At 37.0% G+C, this 15,539-nt stretch overlaps 1 protein-coding gene across 2 annotated transcripts; it reads right to left on the bottom strand.

Moving 5' to 3' along the window:
- Positions 1-1,171: 1,171 nt before the first annotated feature.
- LOC148425600 (membrane-bound glycerophospholipid O-acyltransferase 1-like) lies at positions 1,172-14,481 on the bottom strand. 2 transcript variants are annotated; one of them, XM_088410694.1, is made up of 13 exons: positions 14,240-14,481; positions 13,018-13,098; positions 12,689-12,766; positions 9,971-10,066; positions 8,693-8,748; positions 8,220-8,274; positions 6,314-6,506; positions 5,999-6,191; positions 5,809-5,912; positions 5,655-5,719; positions 4,849-4,981; positions 4,618-4,769; positions 1,172-2,751 (listed from the first exon to the last, which is right to left on the bottom strand). In XM_088410694.1, the coding sequence occupies exons 1-13, from the start codon at positions 14,308-14,310 to the stop codon at positions 2,589-2,591; spliced, it is 1,440 nt and encodes a 479-aa protein (XP_088266820.1). In that variant the 5' UTR covers positions 14,311-14,481; the 3' UTR covers positions 1,172-2,588. The 2 variants fall into 2 exon arrangements, with proteins under 2 accessions (XP_088266820.1, XP_088266819.1); XM_088410693.1 differs by having other exon boundaries at positions 13,018-13,163.
- Between the last annotated feature and the right edge of the window lie 1,058 nt (positions 14,482-15,539).

Genomic DNA, 15,539 nt, shown 5'->3' on the forward strand with positions numbered 1-15,539 from the left:
AATATTAAAATTTTAAAAATGTACACAATTGTATAATTTATTGTTCATAATTAATGGTGGGTTGGCCGTAGTTGCTTTATTGACAATATAAAAATGATATCCCCAATAAAAGAACAACCTAACCCTAACCATAATTCTCGGGCACAGTGAACTAATCACTGATCTCATTAAACATGCATTTTGTACAGCCCATGTTCTTAATAAGGTTCGGGTGAGCTTTACCCTATCCCAGCTGAGTTGGAGTGAAAGCTTGAGAACACCAGTCAACATTTGGAAATACCTTTTCTAATAGTTTTTTTTTTTTTTAATTTAAACATTTCCTGTGTTGTAGATAAGTACCTCAGCATTGTGATCTAAATAACAAACTTAAATAAATATTCATTAAATATACACACAATCCTAAATATATATATATATATATATATATATATATATATATATATATATATATATATATATATATATATATGTGTCCCAATAAATGAATTTGAAGGTGTTTCCAAACATTTGACGGGCAATGTAGAAAAAAAAAAAATTGGCCACAAGCACACCCACATCTAATGGCATTATATGTCAAACTAAAGGCCCCTGGTCTAGATGTGGCCTGCCACTTCATATTATGCAACCTGCAAATACAGATCAGACGTCCACCAAAACTGCAAATTGTCTTAAGTTTTAATTAACATTTGAGGTGGGTGTGAGCGCTACTGTTACTATTAAGCAACATTTTAAAATGCTTCGATCAATCAAACAATTTTCATGGACTTCCGACTTTTCAACTAGCTCATCATTTGTTGCTTCATGTTTTTTACATTGCGTTATAAAAGGGTTTTAGCAGAAACCATTACTGAAATCTGGTCTTTGATTTAAGAAAAAAAAAACAGTTTAGCATAACAGTTTAGAATGTGTTTTGTCCCCACTGTTGTCATGAGTACCCGCAGGGCTGTGGGTTGATGCATGCACACGGGAGTACGCAAGCATGCACACACACATACGTAAATACATAGACGGCTTGCACTTGGGGGAAATCTAGTTCGCTTTAAGACCATCAGCAGAGAGTAAACCCGCAGGGACTCACAGAGAACACGCACAAGTCACTATGTTTCTGTTGCATCTATTTATTATTTGCACTTAAAATACTTAAGTTTCAAAATTCAAGTTGTCAGGAATCTTTATTAGTTACATAATATACAATTAAAAATATATAAGGTATAGTAAAAAAAAGCATCAATAGAACAAACACTCAAAATATTTGATTTCACATGAAAAAAGGTTAAAAATCACATTGATTACATTATATCAATCCATTTGCACTGTGCACTGACTTATGCCTGCATTAACTAAAAACACACACAACATACTGTATGTACATTTGTGCATAATTACTTCAAATTGGGCTCTACTCACTTAATGTTTTTAGGCAACACTGATATGTTTTCCTCCTCCATTAAAAATTGCAATAAGCAATAAATAAACGAGTCGTTTGTGCCATCCTGAACTAAACATAAATCAGCGTAAACATTTGTGCAATCAAGATGTACCATTTTACCCGTGCTAATGTGTTCATAATTATATTTTTTTCTGAACTTAAGTTAATTCAAATACATTCAAAAGGGGAACCACAGTGTCATAGTAAACCTCGCAAACAATACATTCTCTGAAGCGTTTCCATTTGAAACACCCCAAAAACTTAAAAACATGTCACATGGGAATTTCTTGAAATTGAATACCTTTTTTAGAGGTCTGCCTTGATTGCATAAGGCCAGTAGTGACATGACCCCCAATATAGCCTGCAATATAGTAGGGATTGATATGTTTCCAAAAAAATTTTAATCTGCACTCATTTTCTACAGCAATACATTTTTCAGTTCATGATTGATTGCAACTAGTAATGTAAGTCAAAGTACAGGCTATTGATGTTGTATATAACTATGATTTACATTATTTGCATTTAATCCGAAGGACATTTATTTTTAAAATTATGTAGGTCTTAGTTTTACATATATCTGAATTGAATCATTAAGTGCAGTGTTACCATTCAAATTATGCATTATGCTAGTTTGTTACAATTCAAAAGGCCACCGCTTTTCAGCAAAAAGACTTACAATATATTGAGCACCAGGCACCATTCAGTTTTTTTGTTTTTTTTTAAAGCCTCATGCTGAATTCACATCGGACAGCCTCGACTGTTTTGTTCGTGACACACGGTTACACATGGGAGGGTGTTGTAACAGTTGGTAATGGAGCTCCGGCAACCCAACAACAACAACCTTTGTGTGCCATCACAGCCACAGTGTGCATATTTGTCCTCTCGCGTCTTGCTTGCGTGTATGTCTTGCGCTATTTGAGTCTGGCATGCGTGTGCCTTTCCTCTCCCACTGTGCCGGCCTGAATCCAAACCAGAGACAGTGAGTCCCCAGTCTCGTCCACACTGTCGTCAATAAAGACCTTCTGCCGGATGTATTGACAATACAATTCTGGCTGATGATGTCCACGCAATGACTGCATTGTCTTAAAAACATTCATAAATGAGACCTCTGTTATACTTTTCCCGCTTTGACTGGAAGCATTTCGGGGATGTGGAGGCTTTAGTGAGTTTTGCCATTGTTGACGGGGCGGACAGGCGGACACTGGGTTGAGGGGGCGTGTCTGGTGGCTTTTGTGGCGACAAAGGGGAGTTTGCTTTTGAATTTGGGATGCAGGACAACCATAGCCAGGACGCTGAGGATGTGCCCGTGGAAGTACATGGACCTGGAACACAGCCAGAATCAGTCTTTGCCTCAAAACGGGAATCCCTGCTCCGTTATAGAGTTTTTAAAAGTGTTTTCATGTGGTTGTACAGTGATCGTCAAAACACCCTTGAAAAATTTGGAACTTCAGTGACACCCTTGCTAAATTTCTGGTTCAGTTCCTGGTAGGGCTGCACGATTATGGCCAAAATAATAATCACAATTATTTTGGTCAATATTGAAATTACGATTATTCATCATGTTTAGTCAAACATGTCTATTAACTACCCTTTATTCAAACAAGCAGTATATAAACACGGCTTCAAGAATTGATACCAACAAATAATAATAAACTAAAATAAATAAAGTGAATAATAATTAATGGCAAAAACTTGGCACACAGAGCAACACAGCTAACTTATTTGCTGAGAGCAAATCAATGAAAAAAAAAATGAAGCCTACTTAGAACCAAGCACATTATTTACTTTTAAGCAAATTTTAATCAGTTAGCAGTCAAAATGTAATTTTCTGTCATTTCAAACAGAATTTAATCCAATTTTTTGCCAGTCAGATTTTTCAAAATGGGTCTCAATTGACAGCCAGCACTGTAAATATTAGGAATCGGGTGAGAAACTCAACACCAGGTTTTTGTAACACAAACATGGGAAACATTGTCCTCTGGTGGTAAGGCTTGATTTGCCTCTCAATCAAAAAAGTGCTTGACTTTTTAAATGTTAGTATGGCTGATTATCATCTTAATTAATCAATCATGGCCGCCAATAACGCGATCGCGATTAAAACTCGATCAATTGTACAGCCTTAGTTCCTGGTAAACCTTTAAGACGCTTTTGATGCTCAAATCTAAGTGATAATGCTAATGTTAGCTATAGGGAATCTGTGCGAGAGGTATTAGCCATCAGGTTCCTGGTAAACTTTTAAGAAGCTTTTGATGCTCAAATCTAAGTGATAATGCTAATAGTAGCTATAGGAAATCTGCGCGGTAGGTATTAGCCATCAGGTTGATAGTTGTAGCGCCACACTGACATAACCAGCTAAATAACAAACTCAAAAGTATGGTATTCTTTAGACACAACGCGATTCTTGACCTTGCGGCTCTTCTTCCTTCACACGGCTACTGGGAACAGAAATGTAATTCAGTCCAGGATTTCGCGATGCTATGTGCTAGTCCTCATTGGCATTGTCTTCTAATACAAAAAACACTACCACTTTTGTCCATATCCTGCAGCCATAATCCATGAATGAAAGCTTTAATATCTCAATCAAAATATACCAAAATCACCATAATTCACTTTGCACCAGTGCTTCTCAATTATTCATGGCATTTCACTCCCCCCACTTGCCGCTGTGATTGCAAATAAGAGCATTATTTATAAAAAAAAAATGTATAAGTGTACTTAAAATTGTATTCTTTTTAATAGTAATAAAAGGAAAAAAATAATACAAATAAACATTCAACAAATGTTAACTTTTAAGCCGAAATGCTAACTTTTGGCTGTTTCTTGGGGTCATCAGTGTCATCTGTGAGACTGCATTTTAGATATCCTCGTCTCAGGGTGATATAAAACTGGTTTGAAGAAATAAAACCTTTGTGTGTGGTAAATATGTAAAAAAACCACACACACAGAAATTAGGAAGGTGGCAAATACTTTTTCAAGGCACTGTATTTCCTGTGCACTTTTTAAAAAAACATTGTCACATTATAATGATTATGATGTGAAAATTGTCATCCGAGCCAATTAATTCTACCTCCATAATTTTGAAATAAAATGTCGCGTTAAAGTCACACCAAACTGAGAATCGATGTGCCTGATGTCTGATCTTCAGGCGTTTTATCTTGCATGAAAAATCCAGTGATGATTGAAGGTACCTGTAGTAGATCATGGTGGGTTCTACAGCCAGGAGTAGAAAGGGAATGAAAGTATAGCAGATGGCTAGTTGGGTGGACGCCCACGTCACAATGTCATAAACCAGCTTTAAACGTCTGGAGCCGAGGAAGTGGTGACGGAATGATTTGCGTACCTTGTTGACAAAAATGGATGGAAATGCATAAGTAAAGTGGCTTAATTTGGGAAATGTTATATGAATTTGCTAAACTCACAGCTCGTGCTGCCATCGTGGTGAAGATGGCGGTGATGAAGGAGAAGTAGTATCCTGGGTAAACGCCGTGCCACAACGCAGACAATATGTACGTGAGGACCACCCGGTGCCGCGGCGCTCGGTTGTAACACACCCTGATGAGTGGAGGTAACAAAAACAAAAAAGACAAAATATTAAATAATAAATAGCTGATTGAGAAAACACGAAGCTGCGCAATGCTGTTATTTTGAATGTGTCTACTTTGAAGAATAAAATATATACCTTTTCTGTTTGGACTAACATTTTTTTGTTTATCAAATAATCGTATCCATATTTTTTCATTAAGTCAATGACTTTTTTACTGGTAATCAACAATTCAGGAAATTTTAAATAATAAAAATTAAAAAACAGAATGAGAAGAATGTATATATATTTACACATACATATATACATACATATATATGTATGTATGGTGTCTACCGCCCACCGCCTGAAGATTGCTGGCATAGGCACCAGCTAGCCCACGACCCTACAGATAATGGATATGGATGGGTATATTGCATAATGTAGTAATATATTATAATACGAAATATTACAATAATATCAATTGTAATCATTTATACATCAAAAAATACTATAACAATAAGTTATCATTAAATATTCTCTGAAATTTGAAATTTCATTTTTTTTAGGGTTTTATGTATCCAGGCCCAAATTTGGACAATTAAAAAGCAATCACTTCTCTCAAAGCAGGCAGGAGTTAACAATTAAAACAAAAATATCTTCATAAGGTATCTCTATCAATAAGTAGGACTTGACTGTGTTTACATTTTAAGCCATTTTTCAGTTTGTATGTTCCAGTTGTCAATGAAAGTCTTGAAGCTGGTTGCTGTCTGAAAAAATAAAGAAGCAAGTGAAAATGTTTATTTCACTCCAATCTCTTCTCACTTGTGATTTGCAGACCAAAAGACAGCAAAGGTACCTCAATTCCAACAATGTCCAGGTTACTAAGGAGGTTCCAGGAACCTTCTCCATTTTCATCCATCCCCGAGAAACCAAATCCAGCGGCGTTGTTGATGGCATCAGCTTGGATGACGGAACAAAAAAAACCTCAGAAAATCCAGCAGCAAACTGCCTTGGAGGTTGAAAATGGCACCAACTATGTTGCTCACCTAGCGTCCAGGCAAAGTAGAACTTGGGTCTTGCAGCTTGCATGGAAAAGAAAGTGTAGGTGAGCCGAGTGACGAAGGGGGCATGGTTGACAAAGTGAGGGTCCACGTTGTAATTTATGGGCAGCGACCGTGTGATGACAAGGAAGAAGAGCATGCAACCGCAGCACACCAACAACTTGTGACAGACAGCCTTCTGCGGAGATGATGGACGCAACGCACGCAATGACAAATAGAATGACCCTACAGTTTGAAAATAGCCAAGAAGAAATAACGACTCTAATTGTGAAGTGTTGTATCAGGAGGATGGATTCTTACCAGAGGTGACGGGTCTGGACATTTATTGCAGCCCTTCTTGCCGTTAGGCATGCGGGCATGTTGCCTGAGCCTGCCGCTGATGTGCGTGCCCTCGATGAAGTCGATGTAGTCTTTGTAGTTATTGAACGGACCCACCAATACACCCAGGAAGTTGAGATTGTAACTCAAGTACTCGATGAGAGAAGGCCTCGCACTGCGCCGACCAAAAAATACAATCAAATGTTAAAACAATGTGAGCACTTCAGGTGTATGGAACGCATGCTACTTGCATTAAAGAATGAAAGAAAAAAAAATTAAAATGAAAAATCATTCATATACTGTATAATTACAAAAACTGACTATAAAACAATCTCTATGATCAAACTAGGGCTGGGGGAAAAAAGTCAACCAACTTGGGTAAGTCGACTTTAAAAATAGGTCCACTACAAATATGTGCCTTGAAGGTCTAATGGAACCATGTTTACACTATGGTTTTGAACATGATCCTATCTTGAAGACAAACAGTGTTGCAATGGCTGCATGGGAGAAAGATCCCCGCCCAAAACAGGAGATGTCACACATTTGGCATCATTTGCAATTAAAAAAAGAATGACAAAAATAAAATAAAGCAATATAATAAAATAAACATTACATTATTGCAAAGTGGAAAAGGCGTGCGAGAATAGTAATTAGAAAAAAAAAGCGCATATGCAAAGACCACCTTAAGTGACCATTGCTTGTCTTGATGCACCTCTTAGTGGCCCAATGGCTGATGCTATTTCTGTGCTTAGAACACTTACTGATTTAGGAGTGAGTGGATTTTCATTTAATATATTATAAGCACATGGACCACTGTTACTTGTGTAATGCACTTTGTACATTTATCATTATTTATGTGTGAACTGAATGGTACTTTGCTTATTTGACCTTAAATGATAATCGCTAGTACTGTTTACGAACGCTATTCACTAATGCGGTTAACAAAGGCAATTTTGCTGGTGTCTAAAGATTTGTAGTAAGTAGTTATAGCAACCTTTGTAGATTAGTAAAGTATTACTATTCTATGGAATAATCGATAGGATAATCCATTTTACGAAGATTTGCTAGTGAGAGGTCTAATTTAACATGGTTTGTATTGATTGAACGTTGCGATGAGTTGTGGAGGCACTGGAGAGGAAATTAGCAGAAAGGCTTCACTGTTTGGTATGATACCCAAACTTGACAATTATCAACATTTTTTGTTCTGATTGCATCCATGGAACATGTTTTAAAAGATCTGCTTTCATGCAATCTTTCCCATTCAAAATGATGCACTTTTTCGTCAGTTGGCAGCATGCTAGTTACGTGAAACAAATTATTCACCGTGGATGCATGTCCTTGTCCTTGTGTGTCTTAGCTACAGGAAGAGAGAGAAATGTATTCTTAAAATAAGTTCAGAAATAAGTTGAAAATCATCTTTCACCTAAATCTTGTTAAAGGGATACTAAAACCGATTTAGACATTTTCAGTCAAAAGTTTGTATTTTTTCTAAGACTATTTTGATGTATAATTAAGACATAACTGTTGACTAATAATGACATCACGCGTGCTCAGCCAATCACGGCTCACCATTTGGGTTTGGTCACATGGCATTCGCAAGCTGAGCAGTGATTGGTTGTTACCTGAGCTTTGAACATATGTGATGTCATTTTCAGTCAACAAAAATATTGACAGCAGAAACATTGTCATGAAACCTAATCCACTATCACATTAATTATAGACAATATATTACTGCTGAAAACGGCTGAATAAGTTTAGTGTCCCATAGGTGTTTAAATTCAAGGGTGTCCTTTTTTAAGGTTGATAGACTTGTCGCCACCAATATTAAGGTTGCTGTGAAAAAGATGAACGACTGCATTTGTATTCTGTAACCCACATACTGACTTACTATATTGCTAGTTGCTTCTGTTCTGAGGTCAGTTCTTCAGTTTTCTTACACATACCTGAAAAAAAGACGCTTGAATAAAAAGTTAGGTCACAAATGACCTAAAAGCAGACTAAAAAGTGTCAGACCCAACGTTTCACGCTGTTGATTGAAGCCAAGTGTTTTTGGTTTGAATAAATAATAAAAGTCATGTTAAATGAATAAATCATCAAAGCAGCCCCATTCTAGATGTTTGTGCAAAAACAACACAATGCTGTGAGTTGTTTTGGGGGTTGTACATTTTTGTCCAACTTTTTGGGGGGTTAAATTACTAACCCCCAAAATTAGTTTGATACATCTTAGACCCAACTATTTTTAGAGTGTCGATACAATTGTTTTCAAAATTACGCATTTCAAGAGCCCACAATCAGCCTAACCCTTTAATTCTACTTCTAAACATCATTTACAAAGCACGCGTGTGCATTGAGAGTATTTACCGTCATGAAGCTGGAATGCAAGTGAGGTAATCTTCTGGGTCACTATCATCAGCGGCCTGAGTAGAAAATGTTAGTTCATTGTACATGTGACAAATATGATCAACCATTCGCTTCTATTTATTGTTAGACAACATTTAAGCCAGTCAAATATTTATGCAGGACAAACAGCATGAATGTAAATAGAACAGACAATGTTAACACTAGACAATAATATATTCAACCACAAATGCTCGTTCACATTATCAAGTCATGAATGGCACAGTTTACATTTTGATGTGAGCCGGCAAGAGGCAACAAAACAATTGAACTTGTGGTTGCATGTGTACGTAATGTATTGTACAGAATGTGTGTTGCATGGTGTGCACAAAAATGTGATTATGCAGCGATCAGTGCCAGCAGCATGCTGAAAGACAAAATGACAACATTTTCTCCATTGTATTACCAACTGAAAGCAACAAAGCAAAGCATCAAAGTTAATGCTAAGGTGTTGTGTGTTACATCCAACCAAATTCACAATATCCTTGTATTGCACTGTACAGTAACAAGTTACACACATTGAACTCATCTTTGTGATTCACCAACATCACTTGTTCCACTTTTAGACTCGCAACTGCCTGAATTCTGAGCATAATTCTGGTTGCTCATCTCCATCGAGGAGAATTGGAAGGCTGCCAACAAACTTATCAACATGAGAACTACGCTGACTGTAAAAAAGTCAGCTGACAAACATTTAGGTGTAACTTTGCTGAACTAATTCCTTTTCCTCAACTTGTGTCTAGTGAAACTGCAGCTAGCATCTCCTGCATGAAGACTAGGACGCCCCATGTTGGTGTAAGACTTCAATTTTTAATCCGTTAATATCTGATTGCTTGACAAATGATGGCATTACAACCAACTTGCACAAAATAGCAAATATCATCCAATCACAAAAAGGTCGATCAGATAGATATAAAGTCTGATTTTAAAAATCAAGCTGTTTAATTAATTAGTAAAATAAATGATTACATTTGCAATTTGTAAATATTCAGTAGTAAGAGGCCTAACCTACACTCAACCAGTTACCAGGAGGTAGTGTGAACTCCACCTGCTTGGACAATGTCCCACAATAAACAACGCACACTGCCTCTTTTTAACCAGTGGCACAATATTTACTCAAGGCTGTGTCACTAGTGACTGTTTAAGCATGCAGGGCACATTGCAGAAAAGTTAACTGATAACGTGAAGTGAAACTACTAATGGGCTGCCAGAGTACAGGTGTGGCAAGGACATTTTTCTTACCCGGAGAAGTCGGTGGAAAGTATTCCATATTTAAAAATGAAGACTCTGCTCACTTGGCACACAGTCAGGTACCCCAACGCCATCACCATGGAATACCTTGGAGGAAAAAAAGAAACCTCTTGTAAGATTTCCACTTAGAATGAAATTCCTACTAAGTGCGATGATCATGATTTGCCCCCCGACGGACATTGCCCAAATATATTGTAAATAAAGTGTATGAAATTAGTTTAATAAAACCTTGCCCACCTGTTTGGCTTACGGTACTACGGATGCCAAACAGGCATGCTTCTCTTTTTGGGCACAGCAGAGCGCCGCTAACTCCCCCCAATAGGCCTGAAAATCTATCGGATAAATAAAAGGAACTTTTGGATTCATGTTTTTGCAAAGAGACCAAAATCCCAAGAAAAGAAAAACGGAATATTTGTTCACACGACCACATTCCCCATACACTGTGAGCTCCTTTTTCCGCTTGTATGGCAGATGATGTTAAAAAAGCTGATGAAGTCAACCTTCTCAAATGAGCAAATGCTCCTACACATAGTAACTATAAACCCTCAATATTTCAAGACAGTGTATCCAAAAATGTGTGAATTTTGGGGAGGACTTGTGCAAAGATATGTACAAGTGGGTATATTAATCCGGGGCCCCGTGTACGTAGCTCTCCACCTCATGAACAGTACCAAACAATTTCAACTAAGCCTGCAGCTTTTACCTGTGTGTATTCTTCCCTTCACACATATTTCACAACAAACTGGACCTGACTTGTTTGGTCTCATTCCTAAACGACGGTCTAAATATGTGTGAAAAGTCTAACATAAATTGTTAACAGAAGCTGGAAATGGTAAACAGATCTTAAAAACACATGCACTAAAATATTACAGACTTCCACTGTTTTTGATTGAACAGACTTGTCACATGCTTTATATTTAAACTTTCTGCCAGGGCTGCCACTATCCAGCTTTTTTGGTTAAGATATTCTACAGGAAATGTGAATCGAATATTAATTTTTGTGCTTGGTGAAAAATAAGTATAAACACAGAAGGCCAATTAACACAATTCCACTTAATTATGAATGAGCAACTTTGATACATTTTTGATCATCAACATTTTTCATTAATTGTTTGAATTTAACTTATGCTTAACAGTGCACTACTTCTCCAAATCTTTCCCCGTAAATTTTGGTCTAAAAACAACACATTTGAGTCAGCATGGTTTGTTAAAATGTGATCAAAAGGAATGAGATTGTGTCAGGCTGTCAGTATCAAAGTCTATCAAGCCAGCCTATATGGAGCACTCGAGCGCTGCTAGCTAGAAGATAGTTAATGATGGATGCAACTATAATAGAGCCTGAGCCACAGGTAAACACAAGCAAATATCAACATTACTAAGTCGTTTTAGAATGTGTTTTGAGTCAGTTAACCACTTGGCTACCATTCTGACTTGAATTGTTACATTATCACTCTCCTACCCATCAGTATGCTGTCCGGCAGACTGGTCTGTCTAGTCGAGTGACCGCACTAGTGAGAAAACAGCTCATGCGATCTAAAACCGATCTCGACTGATGGGATTCCTCATTAGTTACTCTATAAGACATTGAAGTGAATAAAAGGAAAAACATTGAGTCTATGACAATAACATTAAGACAGATACTTTGAGCATAATTTCAGACGTGTGTATCAAACTGGGATTACTTAACGCTAAAGAAATAACTCTCAGTTTCAAAACAATTGGTGATCCCTGATCTTAATATTGATTTTTGTGTGGTGATTTTTAATTCAAACTTTACATATTTTCGAGGACTTTGCAAACATTATTGATTATTACATTAAAGTACAGTATGCACACAAAAAACACACAAAAAAGATCAGATGCAATGTAGCTCCTCTCATGTGACACGACTCAGCCAATCAAGTCATTTACTGTATTCCAAATAGCTTTGCAAATGAATTGTGGGTGTGTGTGTGAGGTAGACCTCTCACCTTATTGCCTAAGAGACTCCTTTCAGAGTAAACAGATAATATACTGACTTAAAAAAAAAAAAAGAGTAAAGGGATGCCTAAAACTGTTTTGTCAGGAGTAATTCAGGGTTTTTATATCCAGAATATTTTAACAAAGTTCATCAAGAAAGAATGCAGTAATTCAAATTACTCTCTCTTAGGGCTGCACAATTAATCGAGTTTTAATTGCAATCGCCATATTGGCTGCCACGATTAATGAAAATGATAATCGATGTTTCCCACATTTGCGTGACAAACGCTTCTTGTTTTCTCAGCCTAACTTATTATCTAAAAGTGTGAAATGACGTTGAGTTTCTCACTTGATTCCGAATACTTACATTGCTAGCTGTCAATTGAGACCCATTTTGAAAAATCATTTTGGCAAAAAAAAGGAATAAATTCGGTTTGACGTGACTGAAAATGACATTTTGACTGTTAATTGATTAAAATTGCTTGTTTCTAAGTAGGCTTTTTTTTTCATTGGTTTGCTCTCAGCAAGTAAGTTAGCTGTGTTGCCCTGTGTGCCAAGTTTTTGCCATTAATTATTATTTACTTTATATATTTTAGTTTATTATCATTATTTGTAAGTATCAATCCTTGCAGCCGCATTTATATACTGCTTGTTTAAAAAAAAGGGTAATAAATACACATGTTTGACCAAACATGGTGAATGTGTGCATTTGAATTGAATGCAACTCACATACAAAAATAAAAGATCTACCTGTGTATGTTGCTGAGGTCAGCTTGGATGATAAAAAGGTAGTTTGCAAGCACCACTGCCAGGACATGAGTGGAGTACCTGCAAAGAAGGACACGGACAATAAGAGCCTAGAGTTCATGGACCCCTATGCTACAGCTTTAGTTATTGGCATGTGGGACCACCAGATAGCATTAAACCCCACTATCAACCTCATACTCATCTCCTGCTAAATTCAATGGACTTTAAGGCCAGATAGATACAGTATTGTCAATTTTTTTGGATGACAGAACATGTGAATTTCTTTACAGTTCCAGTGGGTGTGTAGGTTGTGCAAGACCCCCATACTGTACCATCCAAAGCAGAAGATGATGAAGGTGACGCCAAGCAAAATAGCAACGATGTGCCTCACCAGGGGATTGCTGCGTTGAGGACTGAGGTAGATACGAAACCAGAAGGCAGACATCAGCGCAAACAGCTGACACACCAGAAAGTTTACCTGAGTGGCACACGATTTTTTTTTTAATGAAAGCTTTGAAGAAAGTGGAAAATTAAAATATGCAAGGACTGCAGCTTCCTAATAACAACTACAAAACGATAAGCATTGCATTTCACTTCATTAAAAAAAATTGTATTTTTATTCACTTTTTTTTTCATCCAGGTTTTGTATTAGGGATTGACAAATTATCAACTGATTAATGGTTTGATGCCACAATTTGGCATTTTAAAAAATATTAGCATCATCCCTTCAAAATAAATACATAATTAATGGCCAATAATAGATCACTTAAAGCAGTTGACTTCAGGGGACTATTAGTTCATGTTTTTAGGTAGCTTTATGATTCCCCCGATTCTTTCACTTTTGTTTTTGTTTTGTAACTTTTCACTGGACTTACCTTTTGATTTTGTTCAAAAAATGTTAAGGGGGTGAAGATGAGAGAAAATTTAAAATTTCAGTAATTTTGATACTTTGGAGAACTTGATTTCCTATGGGAAACTATAGTAGGCGATAGATTTGTTTACATTTTCATTTAACTTTTTAAGACATGTTAATGACTGGGAGCTCGCTGGGTTTTTTCTTGGACTTCAACAACAAAAATGCATGTCTAAAAACGTGTTAAAATAGAATAAAATAAAATGATAATATTAATATCTACATTGTGCAAATCTGTTTTTTTTTTTGCGAACATTAGCTCATTATGGTCATTATGCACTCTCCTGAAATATCTTATAATTTAACTTTTACTACATTAAAAATGTAATGTATTGTACCTTCTTAAAAGATTGGTACTCGTTTTACAAATTCTGACCATACAAATGTTCAACAAACCAGCGCATCAACAACCTGTTGCTATTTTTACAGTAAAAAGAAATGGTCTTCCTGCTTTGTGTTTAATTATACGGCTCCGGATTTCATACGGAGTCCAGGTAAAAATGCGAGTAAACAGTTGAAATACCATGCTGTCATCTTTCGTAGTTTTGTGTCAATTTGGTTGGGAGGGGTGAAAAAACATACTATAAATCTCTACGGCGCGCTTTTCCAAACGTGCTGCTGTGATTCTATCGTCTTCTTACCAGTGCAAGAGGAAATCCCAAGTATTCACTGATAGGCAGCAGCCACTGAAAACCAGTGGTTTGAAATACATTGTCCACGAGCTCGCCCATCCTAAACAACTTGTGTCTAACTCTCGACTACCGGTGAGTTTCTTTTTGCCTTGTTCAAATCAGGCACTAACGATTTCTCGATTTTGAGGGTTAACTGAAAGACATCGCTCCTCCGATAATACATCCAGCGACAAGTCAAACCAGTCCGCAGTTTGGCGAGGTCCAAGACAAGCACGCCCGGTATCCTCCTCCTTCCTCCTTAGCCGCGCCTCACTCACTCCGCAGCTCTGACTTCAAATTGAGGATGAGCGCAACTTCCGCATATATCTTCCAAAAATAAAAGTCGAAGCTGTTTCGAACTTCGGTGTAGCATTCGGCTGTTTAGTGTTTTTTTTTTTTTTTTTTAAGCTGAACGACAATAAGAGTACAAGATACTTTAAGATCAACCATGTATCCAGATGGTATCAAACATCTGCTCTCACAGGAATTTTATATGTCCTCTGGTAAATTGTATGGGACAATTTGCCAAATATACCTTTTATTTTTGTTAGTGGGTCGGGTGTAAAGCTCACTTGACCCACTAATCACTTTTTTTTTCATTTCATTCATTTGATTTTAAACAGGGACTGCAAAGTGACTCTCCTGTTATGTTGTTTGAAAGTGAAAGGAAATATGTATTTTTCTTATTACTGCGTTTTCCACACTGTGAGGCACATCTAAAATCCTTCAATTTCCCCAAAGCGTTTTATAATCCGGTGCGCCTTATACAGTGCATAAACCGCACGTATTCATATTTGGGGGACAAAAAAATAAAATAACCATCACACCTCAATTTCCACTGGCTTCTTCAGGCCCTGATCTCCAACTCTCAACGGAGCTGTTTCCAGTCGAGTGTGAAGCATTTGAGATGAAAATCAGCACCTCCAAATCTGAGCCCATGGTCCTCTGTTGGAAAAGAATGGAGAGATCTCCCTGGGTCAGAGGTTAGGTCCTGCCACAAGTGCAGGAGTTTGAGTATTCCTGGGTCTGGTTACAAGTGAGGGCAGGTTTATTGTCAGGTGTTCAGTTTTAATATATCTTGTCTAGAAGCTTTCTGGATGCAATGGTTGGATTATGTTCAGATGACCAAGTTTCCATGTTGAAAGATTTCATTACCTTGTCTGGCCTAATGCATAATATTGAGTTGATTTGAGACTGGGTTGGAGAGGTTTTCCTTGTTGATCCTTTAAAAGGCTGAACAAGGCCAAGGTCATTGTTGTTATGGTCATAA

Source organism: Hippichthys cyanospilos, chromosome 3 (genome assembly GCF_059441005.1).
Source record: "Hippichthys cyanospilos isolate Australia breed blue-spotted pipefish chromosome 3, RoL_Hcya_1.0, whole genome shotgun sequence".
Taxonomy (NCBI): Eukaryota; Metazoa; Chordata; class Actinopteri; order Syngnathiformes; family Syngnathidae; genus Hippichthys; species Hippichthys cyanospilos.